This window comes from Hemicordylus capensis, chromosome 5 (assembly GCF_027244095.1).
Source record: "Hemicordylus capensis ecotype Gifberg chromosome 5, rHemCap1.1.pri, whole genome shotgun sequence".
NCBI lineage: Eukaryota > Metazoa > Chordata > Lepidosauria > Squamata > Cordylidae > Hemicordylus > Hemicordylus capensis.
Genome location: NC_069661.1, coordinates 44,020,140 through 44,035,644, shown reverse-complemented (window position 1 = coordinate 44,035,644; position 15,505 = coordinate 44,020,140). Strand labels below are relative to the sequence as shown.

Here is a 15,505-nt window from a genome sequence, read left to right as displayed (position 1 = left end):
ATGATCACACTTCCCTTCTCCTACCTTGTTTTTTACTCACACAGAAAATCGGGAGCACGCACAACTCCCAAAGGTGGATAGGATGCTTGTCCTAACAATATTGAATACAAATACGATGAATATTTATATATCGCTTTTCAACAAAGGTTCCCAAAGTGGTTTACATAGATATAAATAAATTTATAAAATGGCTCCCTGTCCCCAAAGGGCTCACAGTCTAAAAATCAAATGTAAGACAGGGGCAGATTAACCTTTTTGCCACCCATATGCAAAAAGGTTTTTGCCGCCCTTTAAAAAAAAAGAAAGGCTGGGGGTGGGAGGGGAAAGTTCCCCCTTTTATTTTTGATTTGAAAAAAAGCTGTGGCGGCAGTATCTGTGGGGAAGGGGCAACCTGTCGAGTGGAAAGCTATCCCTTTTGCCCCTAAAGATTGCTAGTGGTGGGAAGGGGCGCGGCAGTAGTGGCTGGCTGCAGCTGCAGGGAGGATGCGGGGAGAGTCACACAGTGCTCCCTTTTAAACCTCTAAGACCACTGGGCAGGTGGCAGCAGCAAGCTCCAGCTCCTCCCTCCTGCTAGTTGACTGAACAGCTGGGCTCTCCTATCTGTAGACTGCAGCCCACTTCCAGTTTTACTTGCACAAAAGCCAGTTGCGACTGCTGCTGCTGCTGCTGCTCCTCAAATTTTGCCACCATAGGCAGGCGCCTCCTGTGCCTCTGCGTTAATCCATACCTGAAGATAGACACCAGCAACAGCCACTGTGGAATGCTGTGCTGGGGATGGATAGGGCCAGTTGCTCTCCCCCTGCTAAATAAAGAGAATCACCACTTTAAAAAGATGCCTCTTTGCTCAGCAGGGGAAGGTCAGTTAGCAGGGGAACTGCTAACAAGCCGCCCCCCCCCCCCCCCGCTCTCTCTCTCTCTCTCTCTCTCACACACACACACACACACACACACACACTGGGGTGGTTGGGTTCTAGAAATCCTAAGGAGGAAGCTGAACCCTGAAGACTGACAATGTTATCAACTTATACTAACAACATTTTAACAAGCCATCTCCCAAAAGTCAGAAAAATAGGGACAGTGAGTGATTTACTGGGGACAGGAACAGCAAATAGGGACTGTCTCTGATAAATATGGGTAGTTGAAATCTAAGTTGTCCCTCCCTTTACACACACCATTCCAGATGCTGAAGACGGGTGTGGAAGGCCCTCAGTTAAACAAACCCAATTGATCCTTTCTGAATTGCCCTGGGTTCTGTGTATCTCAGGGGATTCCTGTACCCATCTGTTCTTCCCCACACCCTTCACTCAGAGGAGAGCCTTACTTTGGGTTTCCTTGGGCATACAGGTTCAGTCTCCTAGGGCAGTGAACAGAGTCTTTTCAGGGGTGATGCTGTACCATGTACAGTAACACTCTTAAAGAAATCTGACTGGACACTTTGGTGTTCACTTTGCTGCCAAGTGAATACTTTTTTTATTCAAGGCCTTTATGCTATTTCCCTTACAGTAATCTTGCTTCTGGTTATTTGGTTTAAACTGACAGACTTTCTTATAGTGACTGCTGTTTTATATTTGATAATTTTATATTTTTACTGGCAAACATCCTAACAAAGCACCAGTGCTCCATTAGATGTGCCAGCGCTGTGCATAAGATCTAAACTAATTCAGCACCAGAACTAGTGGGGGCAGGGGAGGATTTTGACAAATTTCTCTTTCCCCATTAATCCTTTTCAGCACCCCAAAATCAATCAATCTAATCTATCTATCTATCTATAAACAAACCAACAAAAATATGTCCCTGAGGGCTGTGCGACCCCCAGGAGTATATTTTCAGGTGATACAGAGGGCTTTCAGGGGAAGGAGAACATAAGAAGAACATAAGAACAGCCCTGATGGATCAGGCCCAAGGCCCATTTAGTCCAGCATCCTGTTTCGCACAGTGGCCCACCAGATGCCGCTGGAAGCCACAGGCAGGAGTTGAGGGCTTGCCCTCTCTCCTGCTGTTACTCCCTTGCAACTGGTACTCAGAGGCATCCTGCCTCTGAGGCTGGAGGTGGCCTGTAGCCCTCCGACTAGTAGTCATTGATAGACCTCTCCTCCATGAAGTTATCCAAACCCCTCTTAAAGCCATCCAGGTTGTTGGCTGTCACCACATCCTGTGGCAGCAAGTTCCACAAGTGGATCATGCGCTGTGTGAAACAATACTTCCGTTTGTTGGTCCTAGACCTCCTGGCAATCAATTTCATGGAGTGACTCCTTGTTCTAGTGTTGTTTGAGAGGGAAAAGAATTTCTCTCTCTCCACTTTCTCCACACCATGCATGATTTTATAGACCTCTATCATGTCTCCCCACAGTCGTCTTTTGATGAGAAGTCATCAAAAATTGCTCCCCCACCCTGCATCTGAGCACTGGTGTTGAGTTAATCTGGAACTCATCCTTAGCACTGGTAGATCTCATGAAACCCTGGCACTTCTTTAGTTAAGATGTCAGCCACTATGTTTTATAATGGTTTTATGGATTTATTGTTATTATTGGCATTGTGTACTGCTTCATCTGCGATGTGGCTCACAAGTTTGTTTGGTTTTTTTAATGAATGAAATAACAATAAATAATACTTTCCTGCTGGGCCTCATATCCGAATACTGTATTCTGAATCCTTTCCCATCCTGCCCACCCAGCCACCCCCACCCCCACCCCTGTAATTTTCACAGCAGCATGCTACTGAATGCTACTCCAATGTGGTAGAGTCTGATAACTGAGAAGATGTTGCAACTGCATTCATTCTTTTTATCTGAGCCTGCACTATTAAAGTCAGTGATAAAACCTGATCAGGCACACACAAAGCTTTGTTGATTCAAAGCCTTTTCAAATTCAAATGTGGAAGTCAGCCTTCACATTTCTATGACCAGGAGTGAGTAAACCGAGAACACATTGTACCCAGAGTTGAAATGCTTAGAAATATTTCTTCCTGAAGTGACATAGTGGAAATGCCAGGACTTGACTCACTCAAAGAATATTGTCATTCTTGTATCATTGATTCTTGTCTCAAGATTACATCATTTGCAGTTCCCCCAAATTTATACCACATTAATTAGCCATGTTTTTGTAACTATAATGACTAAAGGCTAGACCCTAAATACAGAAATTTGACATAAGCTTCTAATATAGGGACATGCAGAAAAGCCATAAAGGAAAACTTAAAAAATAAGAAGAATACTGGTCCTATCATTCCTCACCCTACCTCGCTGTTTTCAGATGTGCACAGTATTATTATTGTTGTTGTTGTTGTTGTTGTTTACACAGTCAGACAGGTGTTATTGACTGGTTTGTTTTATCCAGACATTGAGTCCTTCCCAAGGACCTGGGATGGCTGAATTTTATTATCAGTGTTGTTGCTGTTATTATAGATATCGTCTCAGAATATAGGCTGTTCCCAGTAATGTTGCTTTTTGTAATTGGCTGATGGTGATTTCTGTGGCCCCTATGGTGTTGAGATGCTCTTCAAGATGTTTTGGAATTGCACCTAGAGTGCCAATTACCACTGGGATTATTTTGGTCTTCTTCTGCCACAGCCTTTCAATGTCAATTTGTAGATCTTTGTATTTTGTTGTTGTTGTTATTTATTTGATTTCTATACCGCCCTTCCAAAAATGGCTCAGGGTGGTTTACACAGAGGAATAATACTTAAATAATATGGCTCCCTGTCTCCAAAGGGCTCACAGTCTAAAAAGAAACATAAGATAGACACCAGCAACAGTCACTGGAGATAATGTGCTGGGGGTGGATAGGGCCAGTTACTCTTTTCCTGCTAAATAAAGAGAATCACCACGTTAAAAGGTGCCTCTTTGCCAAGTTAGCAGTAGTAGCAAAGTAGTACCATTTGGCTCCCCCTCCCCTGCTTTTCTGTATCTAATAAAGTAGCTTCTTGCCTAAGGAGGTTTGTGCTAGTTTTGTGAGTTTAGGGGTCTGATTATTGTGAGTGGTCTCTCACTATGGTTTTGCCCTAAGACAACACCAGCGCAGAGCACCAGGGACCTGAAAGTACAACGTGACTGGCATCTTGACTCCTTTTCATAGTCAGATAATATCCTGTTGAGGTTTACACAGGTAGTAGCCTAGCCTCCTCCTATTGCCAAATCGGTATTGGACCTTATTAGGATGATCTGCCCTCAGAGGCCGATGGGGATCAATGCGATTAATGAAGGCTCTCAAGAGTTCCAGGTTGCCATGGCTGCCATTGTCCCTATCACTTTGTAAAATGCAGAGATGACTTGGACAGGGGACCTGAACTCTGGGGGGAGCGTCTGTTCAGCTTCCTAGCTTACATAGAGATGAGGGCTATAAAGCAGGAAAATTGCTTTGATTAACCAGCATTTAACCAGGATTGATAACCCAGACTATCCTGGTTACATAGTGGTTAACTGGAGCAGTTTGACCAGGATTGTCCTGAAATTTTGGGTTCTTACAATCAGCTCCACAGGAGTCACTAATCTTAATTAACCTTTTAACCAGAATCCCTGTGATTATGAGAACCAAGCTTGTAAATCTCATTATCAAGCCTAACCTATGGCAGTTATAATGACAAAGAATCACTGCTTCTCATCACCATCATATCTTCATAGTGCCATTCACCTTAGCTTTTCTCAGTGGTTTGGGGCCTGTTCTACTTTGGCCTTAGTAGGGAAAGAAGGGATACCTTGGAGTTATGCTATGATATGTTTGCTAAGCCCTTTGAGAGTGAAAACCACTTACGTTCACTGTGACTTGGATGCTACTATTGTGACATGGTATATCCAGACCTCTGTCTAGCCCTGTGTTGTTGGATTGATTTCAGTTGTTGAAGCCTGCGGATGTGGACGGGAGGGAGTGACCAGCTGAGTCTAGGAAGTGGTTCCAGCTGCCTTGGCAGAACTTAAAACCAGAAGATTATAGCAACTGTCAGCTAACATCTCCTTCCCAGGCAAGGTGTTTGAGAGTGATTGACATGCAACTCCAGGCACTTTTGGATTGGGCTGCAGGCCTGGTTTTGGCACTGACATTGCCTTCATTGCTCTAATGCAGGGCTGCTCGACTTTGGCCCTCCTGCAGTTCAGATGTTGGCCTACAACTCCCATAATCCCTGGCTATTGGCCATTGTGGCTGGGGATTATGGGAGTTGTAGTCCAAAAAGCTGAGGGGGGGGCAAAGTTGAGCAGACCTGCTCTAATGAATGGTCTATCCGGAAGAAGAACAGTGTGGGTGCAACCTTGCTAACTCTCTTGGCGGTTTTTGATATAATTCAGCCATAGTAGTAGTAATACTAGCAGGGGAGTAGCCATAATTGAGCGGTTGGGTTCAAAGAACCTGGGCCCCCCAACTCCACCCCTCTCTATTTCCTTCATTATCTCCCTCACCCCAAGGGGCCGCCAGGGAGAGGGGCAAGCAGGATCCCCCTCTTCACTACCTATGCCCCTGTATACTAGGACTACATATAATAGCAGATCCTTCTGATAGGCTTTAAGATTGGGAACATAGGCCACTGTGTTATAGTGGCTCCATTCCTACACGGACAGCCAATTCCAGAAAGTGGATGATAAGGTCATTGTTCAGTGGCAGAGCATCTGATTTGCAGGCAGAAGGTCCCATGTTCAGATCCTGGCTTCTCCAGCTAGGGTTGGTAAAGATCCCTGCCTCAAATTCTAGAAACCTGCTGCCAGTCAGTGTAGACAATACTGAGCTAGATGGACCAATGGTCCAATTCAGTATAAGGCAGCTTCCTATTTTCCTATGTGGTGCTGAGGATCTACTGCTCAACCTCATGGCACTTGACCTATTGAGTCACAAAGAGTTATGTCTTGTTCTCATTCTCTTCTCTTTAACATCTGCATGAAACTGTTGAGTGAAGTCATCCAGAGGTTAAGTTAGTGCCATTAACAGCAGATGAGTCACAGCCCTACTTCTCCTTTATATCTCATTCTGATGAGGCAATGGAAGTGCTGAACTGGTGTCTGGTTTCAGACTGAATGAGGGCCATCAAACTGAAAAGCTGTACAGACAAGATGGAGGTAGTGTTGGTAGGTGGATTGCCTGCCTAGGCTGGTGGTGCTCAGCTTGCTCTGAATGGTGTCGAACTCCCCTTGAAGGGTCAGGCTCTCTGTTGTTGTTGTTGGTGGTGGTGGTGGGTGATCCAGGCTTGTCACTGGAGGCCAAATGGCCTTGGTAATAGAGTGCCTTTCACTAGCCTAGGCTAGTGTACCAGTTGCAGCCTATTCTAGACAGAAATAGCCTGGCCTCAGTTATCCATGCTCTAGTAACTTCCAGGGTTGACTACTGTAATGCATTATACATAGGACTGCCATTGAAGACTGTGTGGAAATAGCAGTTAGTTCAAAATATAGCCACTAGGTTGATAACTAGGAGTGAGCAGTAGGGAAATCTCAGTGCTCAAACATGGGCTGGCTCCCGGTCCATTGCTGGGCCCAATTGAAAGTGCTGGTGCTGGCCTTTAAAGCCTTACATAGCTTAGGACCAGGGTACCCGAAGAATCACCTGTCTCTATAAGAGTCTGTGCATACACTGAAATCATCTTCTGGGAGCCCTGTAATCAGAAGTGTGGTGGATGTTGATTGGGCAGAGGGCCCTCCCATAGGGATGTGTGGACCGGTTCGGCGGTTCAGTCTGGAGGTTCAGGGATTCGGAATCGAACCAAACCCCACCCCAGTTCCACCCGGACCGGAACCGAACCTCCGGACAAGTCCACGGATCATTCGAATTGTTTTTTAAAAAAATGTTTAAAATAAAATAAAAATACCTGTAGCTCCTAGGCCGCTGGGGGGGCGGGGCGTGTCCACGAAGGTTCCCCCTCCCCCCCCAGCCTCTGAAATCACTGCTGAGGCCAGGAAAAAAGGCTCTTTTCGGCCTGTCCGGGCCTCTGTAACTGCGCGTGGTGGCCATTTTGGCCACCATGCATGCGTAAATGGCCTCTGCGAGGCCTGGCATTTTTTTACCTCTTTCTACCCGGCCGCAGCGGTTATTTTAGAGGCTGGCGGGGGGAGGGGGAACCTTCGCAGATTCCCCCCCCCCCCCACGGCCTACAGGAAGCCCCCCGAAGGGGCTACAGGTATTTTATTTTTTATTTTAAACATTTTTTTCAAAAAAAAAATTGCAACACACACACACACATCCTGGTTTTGAGTCCAGCCACTTTATGTCATTTCAGTGTTGGGGAAAATTTTATTCCCCCAGACCTTTTAAATATGTATCTTAATCCCTGATGATGATTGTTTTTAGGGTGATGTTTTAATTGCTGCTGTGATATATTATTAGGTTTTGCACCGTTTTTGCTTTGAGCATATTATAAAAAATGGGTTAAAATGTTTGGAGGTGTATAAATGAGATTTTAATAAATAAATAACAGCATGCAGTCATGTGGTCACTTTGATCAACATCTGTTGCATCACTTTCTCAGTAGGACTTACATCAGAAATGAGATCACTTCCTTGCCTTTTCTCCAGAATAATAACAATACATAACTGTTTATAAGAGGCTATTTATGCACTTAATTGTACAAGAAGGAAGTGTGGGGGCTAGCCAGAAGCTAGCCTGCTACTATCCTGTGTAACCTTTTTAGATTGGTTGGCAACTACATTTATGAATGCACTGAATCTGGGATAGTGATTGTAGCTATGGGTCAAAGTTCTGCCCATGCAACCACCCACCCCAGACACAAACACCATTTTCTGCCTCAAGAATAATGGTTATTCATGAATTGCATCTTCCTTTTGCTCCTTCCTCATCTTAGGCAACCAGAGCAAAAGGCTGTAAGGTGGCAAGGGGCATTTCTCCAGGTATTTGGAGAACTGCAAGGCACATTTATCCAACTGGGGAACAACTATCCAAATTTAGGGTTGCCAGATCTCAGTTTTTCCACCAGAACTCTGGAAAGCCATCTCAGGTTCTCCAGCTAGGCTGCCGGATTGCACATTTTCAACCCAAAACTCAGGTTTTGATGGGCCAGCCACTGCTTCCCTGCAACCCTCCATTGAAAACCAAGTGTGTACTTCTCCTGGCATGTCATTCCACCTTCTCAGTTGGCCTGGAAGAAGAGCAGGAGCAAGTACAGTGGTGTAGTAGCAGGTGTTTTGCAGCAGTATCACTGGCTGCACCAATATTTTAAAACACAACTTTAAAAAGTATCACTTCATCATTCTGGAAAAGTGTATATGGCAGTTTTTCCCCTGGGAAAATTCCTCCCCTCATCAACATTTCCCCCTTGTTCTCCTCTCTCCTCTTTTTTCTCATCCCTTTGCTACATGACCCTGCCCTGTGTCAGTTTTGAGGGGGTTCATGCAGTAGCCAGCAACTCTGTAATATCACCAGGCCCTATTTCTTGAATCTCAGGTCTGGGAATGCTTCTGACCTGGCAATGCTATCTTGACAGCTCTAGATAATCTGGATGATGTCTGGACCACTTCCCCCCAACTATTTATGCCCAGGATGATCCTCAGCAATCTGTGAGGTCTGAGATGGCAGCTGCAGGAAGAATCAAGAGGTCCTTTATTAGCAACAGGAAGGGTTGGTGGGCCAGATTGTGGTTAGCTACATGTCAGATACAGCTTGTGGTAGGACTTGGTTGTCAACCACAATTCTCTGCCCCTGCTCCAGTCATAACTTAGACCCATTCGCTGCCTCCTGTTTTGCAGAATGGAAATGCTTGCCTTGCCAAACTGCATGCAGTGCCTGCTTCCTGTTTTCTGTAGCAAATGGACGGCTACCTGTCTCAGTTTCTGAGAAGATTTTTTGTGTTGTGTCCGTCACTCGGGGTTAAATGCAAGCAGTCCATTAAAAAAATAAGTGTCTCAGTAAATGAAATCACTGTATCAAGCATGAATAAGTATGAGCCACAGCCCGGCTAGTTTGTAAAATGTTCCCCAAATAGTTCCAGTCAATGTCAACATGTCTAGAGCTTCTGTTGAAAGCCACAGTAAACCATTTAACAGGAAAACAGTTTCCTTCTCTGTTTATCTTCTGCTGCCCTGTATATGTCATGCTTAGGTTTGAGGTTTTATGAGAATTTAGCTTGCCTTTTTGCTCATTTAGAGAGTTGAAAAGCATGTTTTTAAAGTTACAAAGGAGTGCAAAAAGTTCAGGTGTATGTTAACTATGTTAACCACCCAGAGAACTTGTGTTTTGGGCGGTATAGGAATGTAGTAAGTAAGTAAGTAAGTAAGTAAGTAAGTAAGTAAGTAAATAAATAGGGTGACTTTATGAGTTCTCAGATTCCATAATAGACTGTGAGAGAAAAATGGGGCAACTCAGGGTACTCCAGATCTCTGTGGGATTAGGTCCTAAATTATAGGGCTATTATTATTAATATTAATATTAGTTATTATTAATAATAATAAATAATTTTTTAGATTGGTAAAATAATAAATTTATTTTATTATGAATATTTATATGCTGCCTTTCAACAAAAATGTTCTCCATGTGGTTTACATAGAAAAAGAATAACAATATGAAACCTACACATTTATAAACCATGTAAGAAGAAGTTGTGATACCTAGAAGTTGTGATACCTATGTGGTGAAGGCTTATAACAGCCCCCTTCTGCTCCAGTTTTGGAGCCATCAGTTAGTCACTGTGAAGCTTTTAATGAGTATTTTTGTGGACAAAATATCTTGTATTCAAGCTGAGCTGGATTCCATTGTTGGTGCAGAGTCTTTAGTGGGGGTATCCAGTAACTATTCTAGTATAGTTAAAATGGATCAGTTTCAGTTTGTGACTCCCGAGGACGTGAACAAGCTGCTTGGAAGTGTGCTTCCTACCACCTGTTCTCTTGACCCTTGCCTGACATGGTTTATATTATTAAGCAGGGAGGTTGTTGGAGAGGGCCTGGTTGAGATCATAAATGCTTCTCTGAAGGAAGGCAGGATGCCTCTTTGTTTAAAGGAGGCAGTTATCAGACCTCTTTTAAAGAAGCCTACAGTTGATCCCCCAGAGTTAGGCAATTATAGGCCTGTCTCCAATCTCCCATGGTTGGCCAAGTTGATTGAGAAGGTGATGCCTCTTAAGTCCAGGCAGTCTTAGATGAAACAGATTATCTAGACCCATTTCAAACTGGCTTTTGGGCAGGTTATAGGGTGGAGAGTGCCTTGTTTAAGCCTGAGGGATTATCTCCAAAGGGGAATTTACAATGTGATTCTGTTTGTCCTTTTGGATCTCTCAGTGGCTTTCGATACCATCAACCATGGTATCCTTCTGGATTGTTTGAGGAGACTGAGCTTAGAGGGCACTGCTTTGCAGTGGTTCCACTCATACCTCTCAGGCAGATTTCAGAAGGTGTCACTTGGAGACTGTTGCTCTACAAAGCAAAAGCTTTTGTATGGTGTTCCTCAGAGCTCCATCTTGTCTTCAATGCTTGTTAACATCTACATGGAACTGCTGGGAGAGATCATCAAGGGATTTGGTGTAGGGTGTTATCAGTATGCTGATGACACCCAAATCTATTTCTTCCAAAAGGAACAGGTTTGCAGTTTTAGAATATTTCTGGACCCAACCCTCTCTCTGATATCTCAGGTAGAGGTGGCAGCCAGGAGTGCTTTCTATCAGCTTCGGCTGGTTCACCAACTGCACCCTTTCCTGGAAGTGAGTGACCTTAAGACAGTGGTGCACATGCTGGTAACCTCCAGACTTGACTACTGCAATGCACTCTATGTGGGGCTGTCTTTGTACATAGTCCAGAAACTGCAATTGATGCAGAATGCTGCTGCCAGATTGGTCTCAGGATGTCCTGAAGAGACCATATTACTCCAGTTTTGAAAGAGATACACTGGCTACCAATAGGTTTCCGGGCAAAATACAAAGTTCAGATTATTACATATAAAGCTCTTAATGGCTTGGGCCCAGGGCATTTAAGAGAATGCCTTCTTCATTAAGAACCCTGCTGCCTATTAAGATCTTCAGGAGAGGTTCATCTGAGGGTGCTGCCAGCTCATATGGTGATGACTCAAAGGCATGCCTTCTCTGTAGTTGCCCCAGGGCTGTGGGACACACTTCCTGCTGAGATTAGAGCTGCTCCATCCCTGGTGGCTTTTAGGAAACCACTAAAGACACATCTCTTCAGCCAAGCTTTTAAACTATCTGGTACTTTTTAATGGATATTTTAATTTGATCTTTTTAATATGTTTTAATTGTTAAAATTTATTGGTTTGCTTTTATTGCTGTAAACCGCCTAGAGACTGGTGGGCGGTATACAAATATGTTAAATAAATAAAATAAATATACCTTAAAGCAGGGGTTCCCAACCAGAGGTACTCCAATAAATTGTGGCCGGGAATTATAGGAATTCCAGTTTAGCAACCTCTGAAGCACCACCAGTTGGGAGTTCCTTTTTTTAAGCATATAGGCCAAGTTTTTCATTGGTCTAGTTCTCTTGCCTTATGCCAGACACATTGAGAGGAATTTCACTGTATAACTAACATGGCCTATTTTGCCCTATGTCAGGTAGATATTGCAAGTAGCTATCTGCATTTGTGATTAATGGTTCAAACACAGGTGTTCTCCAAATTCAGTGCAAACCTGGATCAAACAGGGAGTGCATAGTAGGCATATGAACTGCCTTCATTCTATTATTTCTACCATCATTTGAAGTATTTATACTACAAAACTTCAGATCATCTTTTGAAAATTACCTGTTAAAGCTCTTAAAATTAGGCAGCTCAGGCACTGCTTCTGGCTTAAAGAGTTTGGGATATAAAGCCTCCAACAGCTCTGGGTCGTTGCTAATGGCTTCTATCCAAGGTGATTGATAGTATTTTGGCACAGATGTCGTGTTGAACTTCTCGGGAGGAATTGTCTTCAATGGTCCAGAATAACCTTTGGGAAGAAAATTATAATACCATGTTTGGATTTTATGGTACCAGTCTTTCAACTTTCTGAAATGCAGCAAATGTATGAATTCATTCTCACCACATCCCCTAGCAGCAGGTAAGCCATTCAAAGTTAATTGACAGAAGGATCACATGAAAAGTGTGTGTGGATTTGATCACAATCTTCCATTCTGAGGTGCTACAGCAACCCTATTGAAGACAATAAGCTTCTTCACATGAGCTTCTGCTGGGCCAGAGAGGGCGGGTGGGGGAAAGGCAAGGTAGCACCTACCATCTGCCCAGAACCCTACCTTCCCAGCCATGCCGCTCACGTGCCTACACAACTGGTGCTGCCATGAGCCACGCAGCATTCTGGAGGCCAGGAAAATGCCGCCTCCAGATATTCAACAATGCACTGCCTGGTGCACTGGAGGATTCTCCCATGAGTTGGGTGCTCTAGGCACCCCCAGCTCAGGCTGCGTGCACCCTCTCACCCTTTTAACTTAGGTAAAAGCCTGGGGTAAATTCATGGGCTACCCAGCAGGACAGCACCAGGATTGGCCTCGATCCCTGTGCTTCACAGGAGCAGCCCTACCCAGGTAGGGCTGCTTGTGTTATCTGTGGAAAGAGAAGTTTGAGTATTTCATAGAATTTCAGCAGTGAGAAAAAACATATTTGGAGCGGGATAAGGAAGGCCAAAGTTCTGAAGGGGCAATATCTGTCCCACATGCATGATCCATTTTTTATTTAATATGTAGTACATTTTGCATGTTTATTAGAACTAAGGAATGCTATGTTAAATGTGGCTTACTCCCTAGTAAGTGTGTTTAGGATTGTAGCCTTAGAAAACTGTCTTACTCATATTAAAACATAAATTCTGCATACACAAGAGTGTAAAGGTTTAACTGTTCTTCGTTCACCCATTCTTGTGACATACAAAGATAAAGCAGGCTGAGAACATTTTCAATAATTATTGAAAGGATGTGCACTGACAGATGTAATTAGAACAATGAAGCTTCTGTGAAACTGTGTGCACACTATTTTGGTCAGATGTGCAATTTTCCCTGCAGAATCCAGTTCAGAAGAAACCAGGTTGGTTCATTTCCTGCTGAAGCCAACTGTGTGCAGAACTGGTTATGACACCATGAAAGCCACTTCCGCCTCTTCTTCCCAGAGCAATTCTTAAAGCTTAAAAACGCCAATTGAGAGCTTTATCTTTTTAAAAGGTGCCAAACTGGATAAACTTCCAAGGCACTTGAGGGGAAAAAACCATAAAATAAAAGGCACCCAACCTACCAGAAGAATGGACTTCATGTGGGGAGGCCAAGGCTGCAGAGAGGTAACTCAGAGCAAACCATAGTTTGGGGGTTCTCTTCCTGCAACCTCCCAAGTGATGTCAATAGTAACCATACTTGCATGCTGGACCCCCCTCAACCTTGTGAGGACCTGGGCCAGTTTGTCCCCCTCCAGGGGAGCAGCAAAGAGGAAGACATCATGATAGGATTCCAAAGCAAGTATAGCCCTCTTCAGATGTTATGAGCACTCCGGACACTCATGGTTACAACCAGGTTGCAGCTCATGGATTTGCTGCAATCGTGCTTATGAAGCTACTAAACAGCGCTGTAACCATGATCGTCAGTACAAGGGGGTGATTGACAGCGAGGCCATGGGATTTCCTTCCTGCTTTTGCCCACAGTAACCATGAGCACCTGGGGCACTCATACCATCTGAAGAGGACTTGTGTGTGTCATGTATTAGTTGAAGAGTTATGTGGGGAAGGGGAGCCAAGCTTCCCACAGCAGAAAGAAACCATACAGACCACTGTTTATACATATCTGTATGCACCCTAAAATACATTGGACTAGTTCAAGTACCATTCAGGGCCGTGCTTTCATGTGAGGTGCAACTGTGCATTTTAACACATACTGTATTGGTCATGTTTTAAACATATTTTCATAGATGTATGGCTTCCATCTATTTAGGCATATACTGGCTTGTTGACGGGAATTTGTTAACTGATTTAAGGACATAATAAGTTGCCCGTTGGCATCAACATTTTAATGCAGTTAGGAGGACTGTGACTGAAAACATGTACACATCACTAATTACATAACTCTGTGCAAAAATATTGTGTGAGGATCCATTATCTAGTGGTCACAAGTGAACAAGCAAGCTATTTACGCTTTATAAATGATTCCCCACCAATTAGTCAGCTCTTGCTTTTAAAGGGCAAAAAGGCTCCTTTGTAGCTCACTGCCTCTGAATAAAGGAAGCAAGTGTCCTTGCAATGAAGGGTTTACACTACAGTAGAAAACATTTCTTGCTGCCAAAGAACCAAATTGTCCTCCCAGTTACTCTCATATAAAGGTTTCCTTTCAAACATTCTTGCAGTCAACTTATATTAAGGCTGAATATGGTATAATAAGCGGAGTTTGTATCTATAGAAAAGCATGCACTGACAAATTAAATATCGTAATAGATTTATACAGTCTTGTTATGCATGAGATAAGGTTGGATGGCCTCTCCTGGCCTTAAAAATCTGTGAATTGGTGCAGTTAAATATTTGGTAGACCCAGGCCCAATGATGTTGTGCCAGTTTGCTATAGCTTAAAGACATAATAAGCCAAACATACTTGAACTGGAAACTGGAAATGTAATCATATTAGGGATTTCCTGACAATTGGATTTCAGCAGTCAATCTGTAGTGATAATTAGCTACAGAGTCCAGACATCTTCTGCCAAGGTTACATTTCTGTTGTTGTTTTATAGAATGCTCTGTGTTTTGTATGGGAAAATACCATTTTCCCCCCAAACCACCAGTGTAACTACTGCTCTTGTGGTGGCTGCATGAAATGTCATTGCATAGTTCTTTAGACTATATTGTGAAGACCTATATGAATCAGTGCCGGTGTCAGTATTAAAGTGTAGCTGCCAAGCACTCATTGCTAAACCTGAGACCCCTTTTGTGCCCATAGCCCTTGAATAGGGGTAGTGGAGCAACTCTCAGATGAGAGAGTTACCCCTTCATTGTCTCTTCTGACCCTTCTCATCTGCTAAGGTTCCCAATCTTTTTTAAAAGAAGTGTACCCCCTTCTGTCACAAATGTTCAGCTTAGATATCCCATAGAGATTTTAATTTTAACTTGTCCCATAGAGTTCAATCAGACTGCTTATAAGTAACTTAATCTGAATAACCAGTGACTGGAGTAGATAGTAACATTTCATAACTGTAACATTTAAGTGTAAGAGTGTGTGTGTGTACACATGAAAATACAAATTTGTTAGGGAGGCAGGCTATAACAGTCACTGGCTCACATCCAGACTAAGTTATTCAGTGCTAATTTTCTGAACCCTAGCAGTCAGACTGATGGGCGGGGCATGCTGAGCTTCAGCACGTAGCCAGCCAATCAGGAGCAGAGGGGGAAGGTCTTCACCCTCCTCCCTTCCCTTCTGCAGTGGACACTAGCAATGTGCATGAGCCGGTTCAGCACCTCCTTTGGAAAGCACCAAACCAGCTCAGGCGGCCGCAGCTGAACCAGTCCGGCAGGACAGGGAAAGGTTCCCTTAAGGAGCCACTAAGCAGGCATGCACATGGCATCCGCGCATACGCAGACGCCATTTGTGTGATTAGCAACACCATGCTGACCACGCAAATGACACCCA

General features: G+C 43.8%; 1 protein-coding gene across 1 annotated transcript in view; it reads right to left on the bottom strand.

Annotated features, from left to right (window-relative positions):
* Positions 1–15,505, bottom strand: part of MYOZ2 (myozenin 2) — a 47,748-nt gene that overhangs the window by 6,212 nt on the left and 26,031 nt on the right. The window contains exon 5 of the mRNA XM_053251557.1: positions 11,667–11,850. Within this exon, the coding sequence (XP_053107532.1) occupies positions 11,667–11,850 (184 nt within the window). The remainder of the gene's footprint in view (positions 1–11,666; positions 11,851–15,505) is intronic.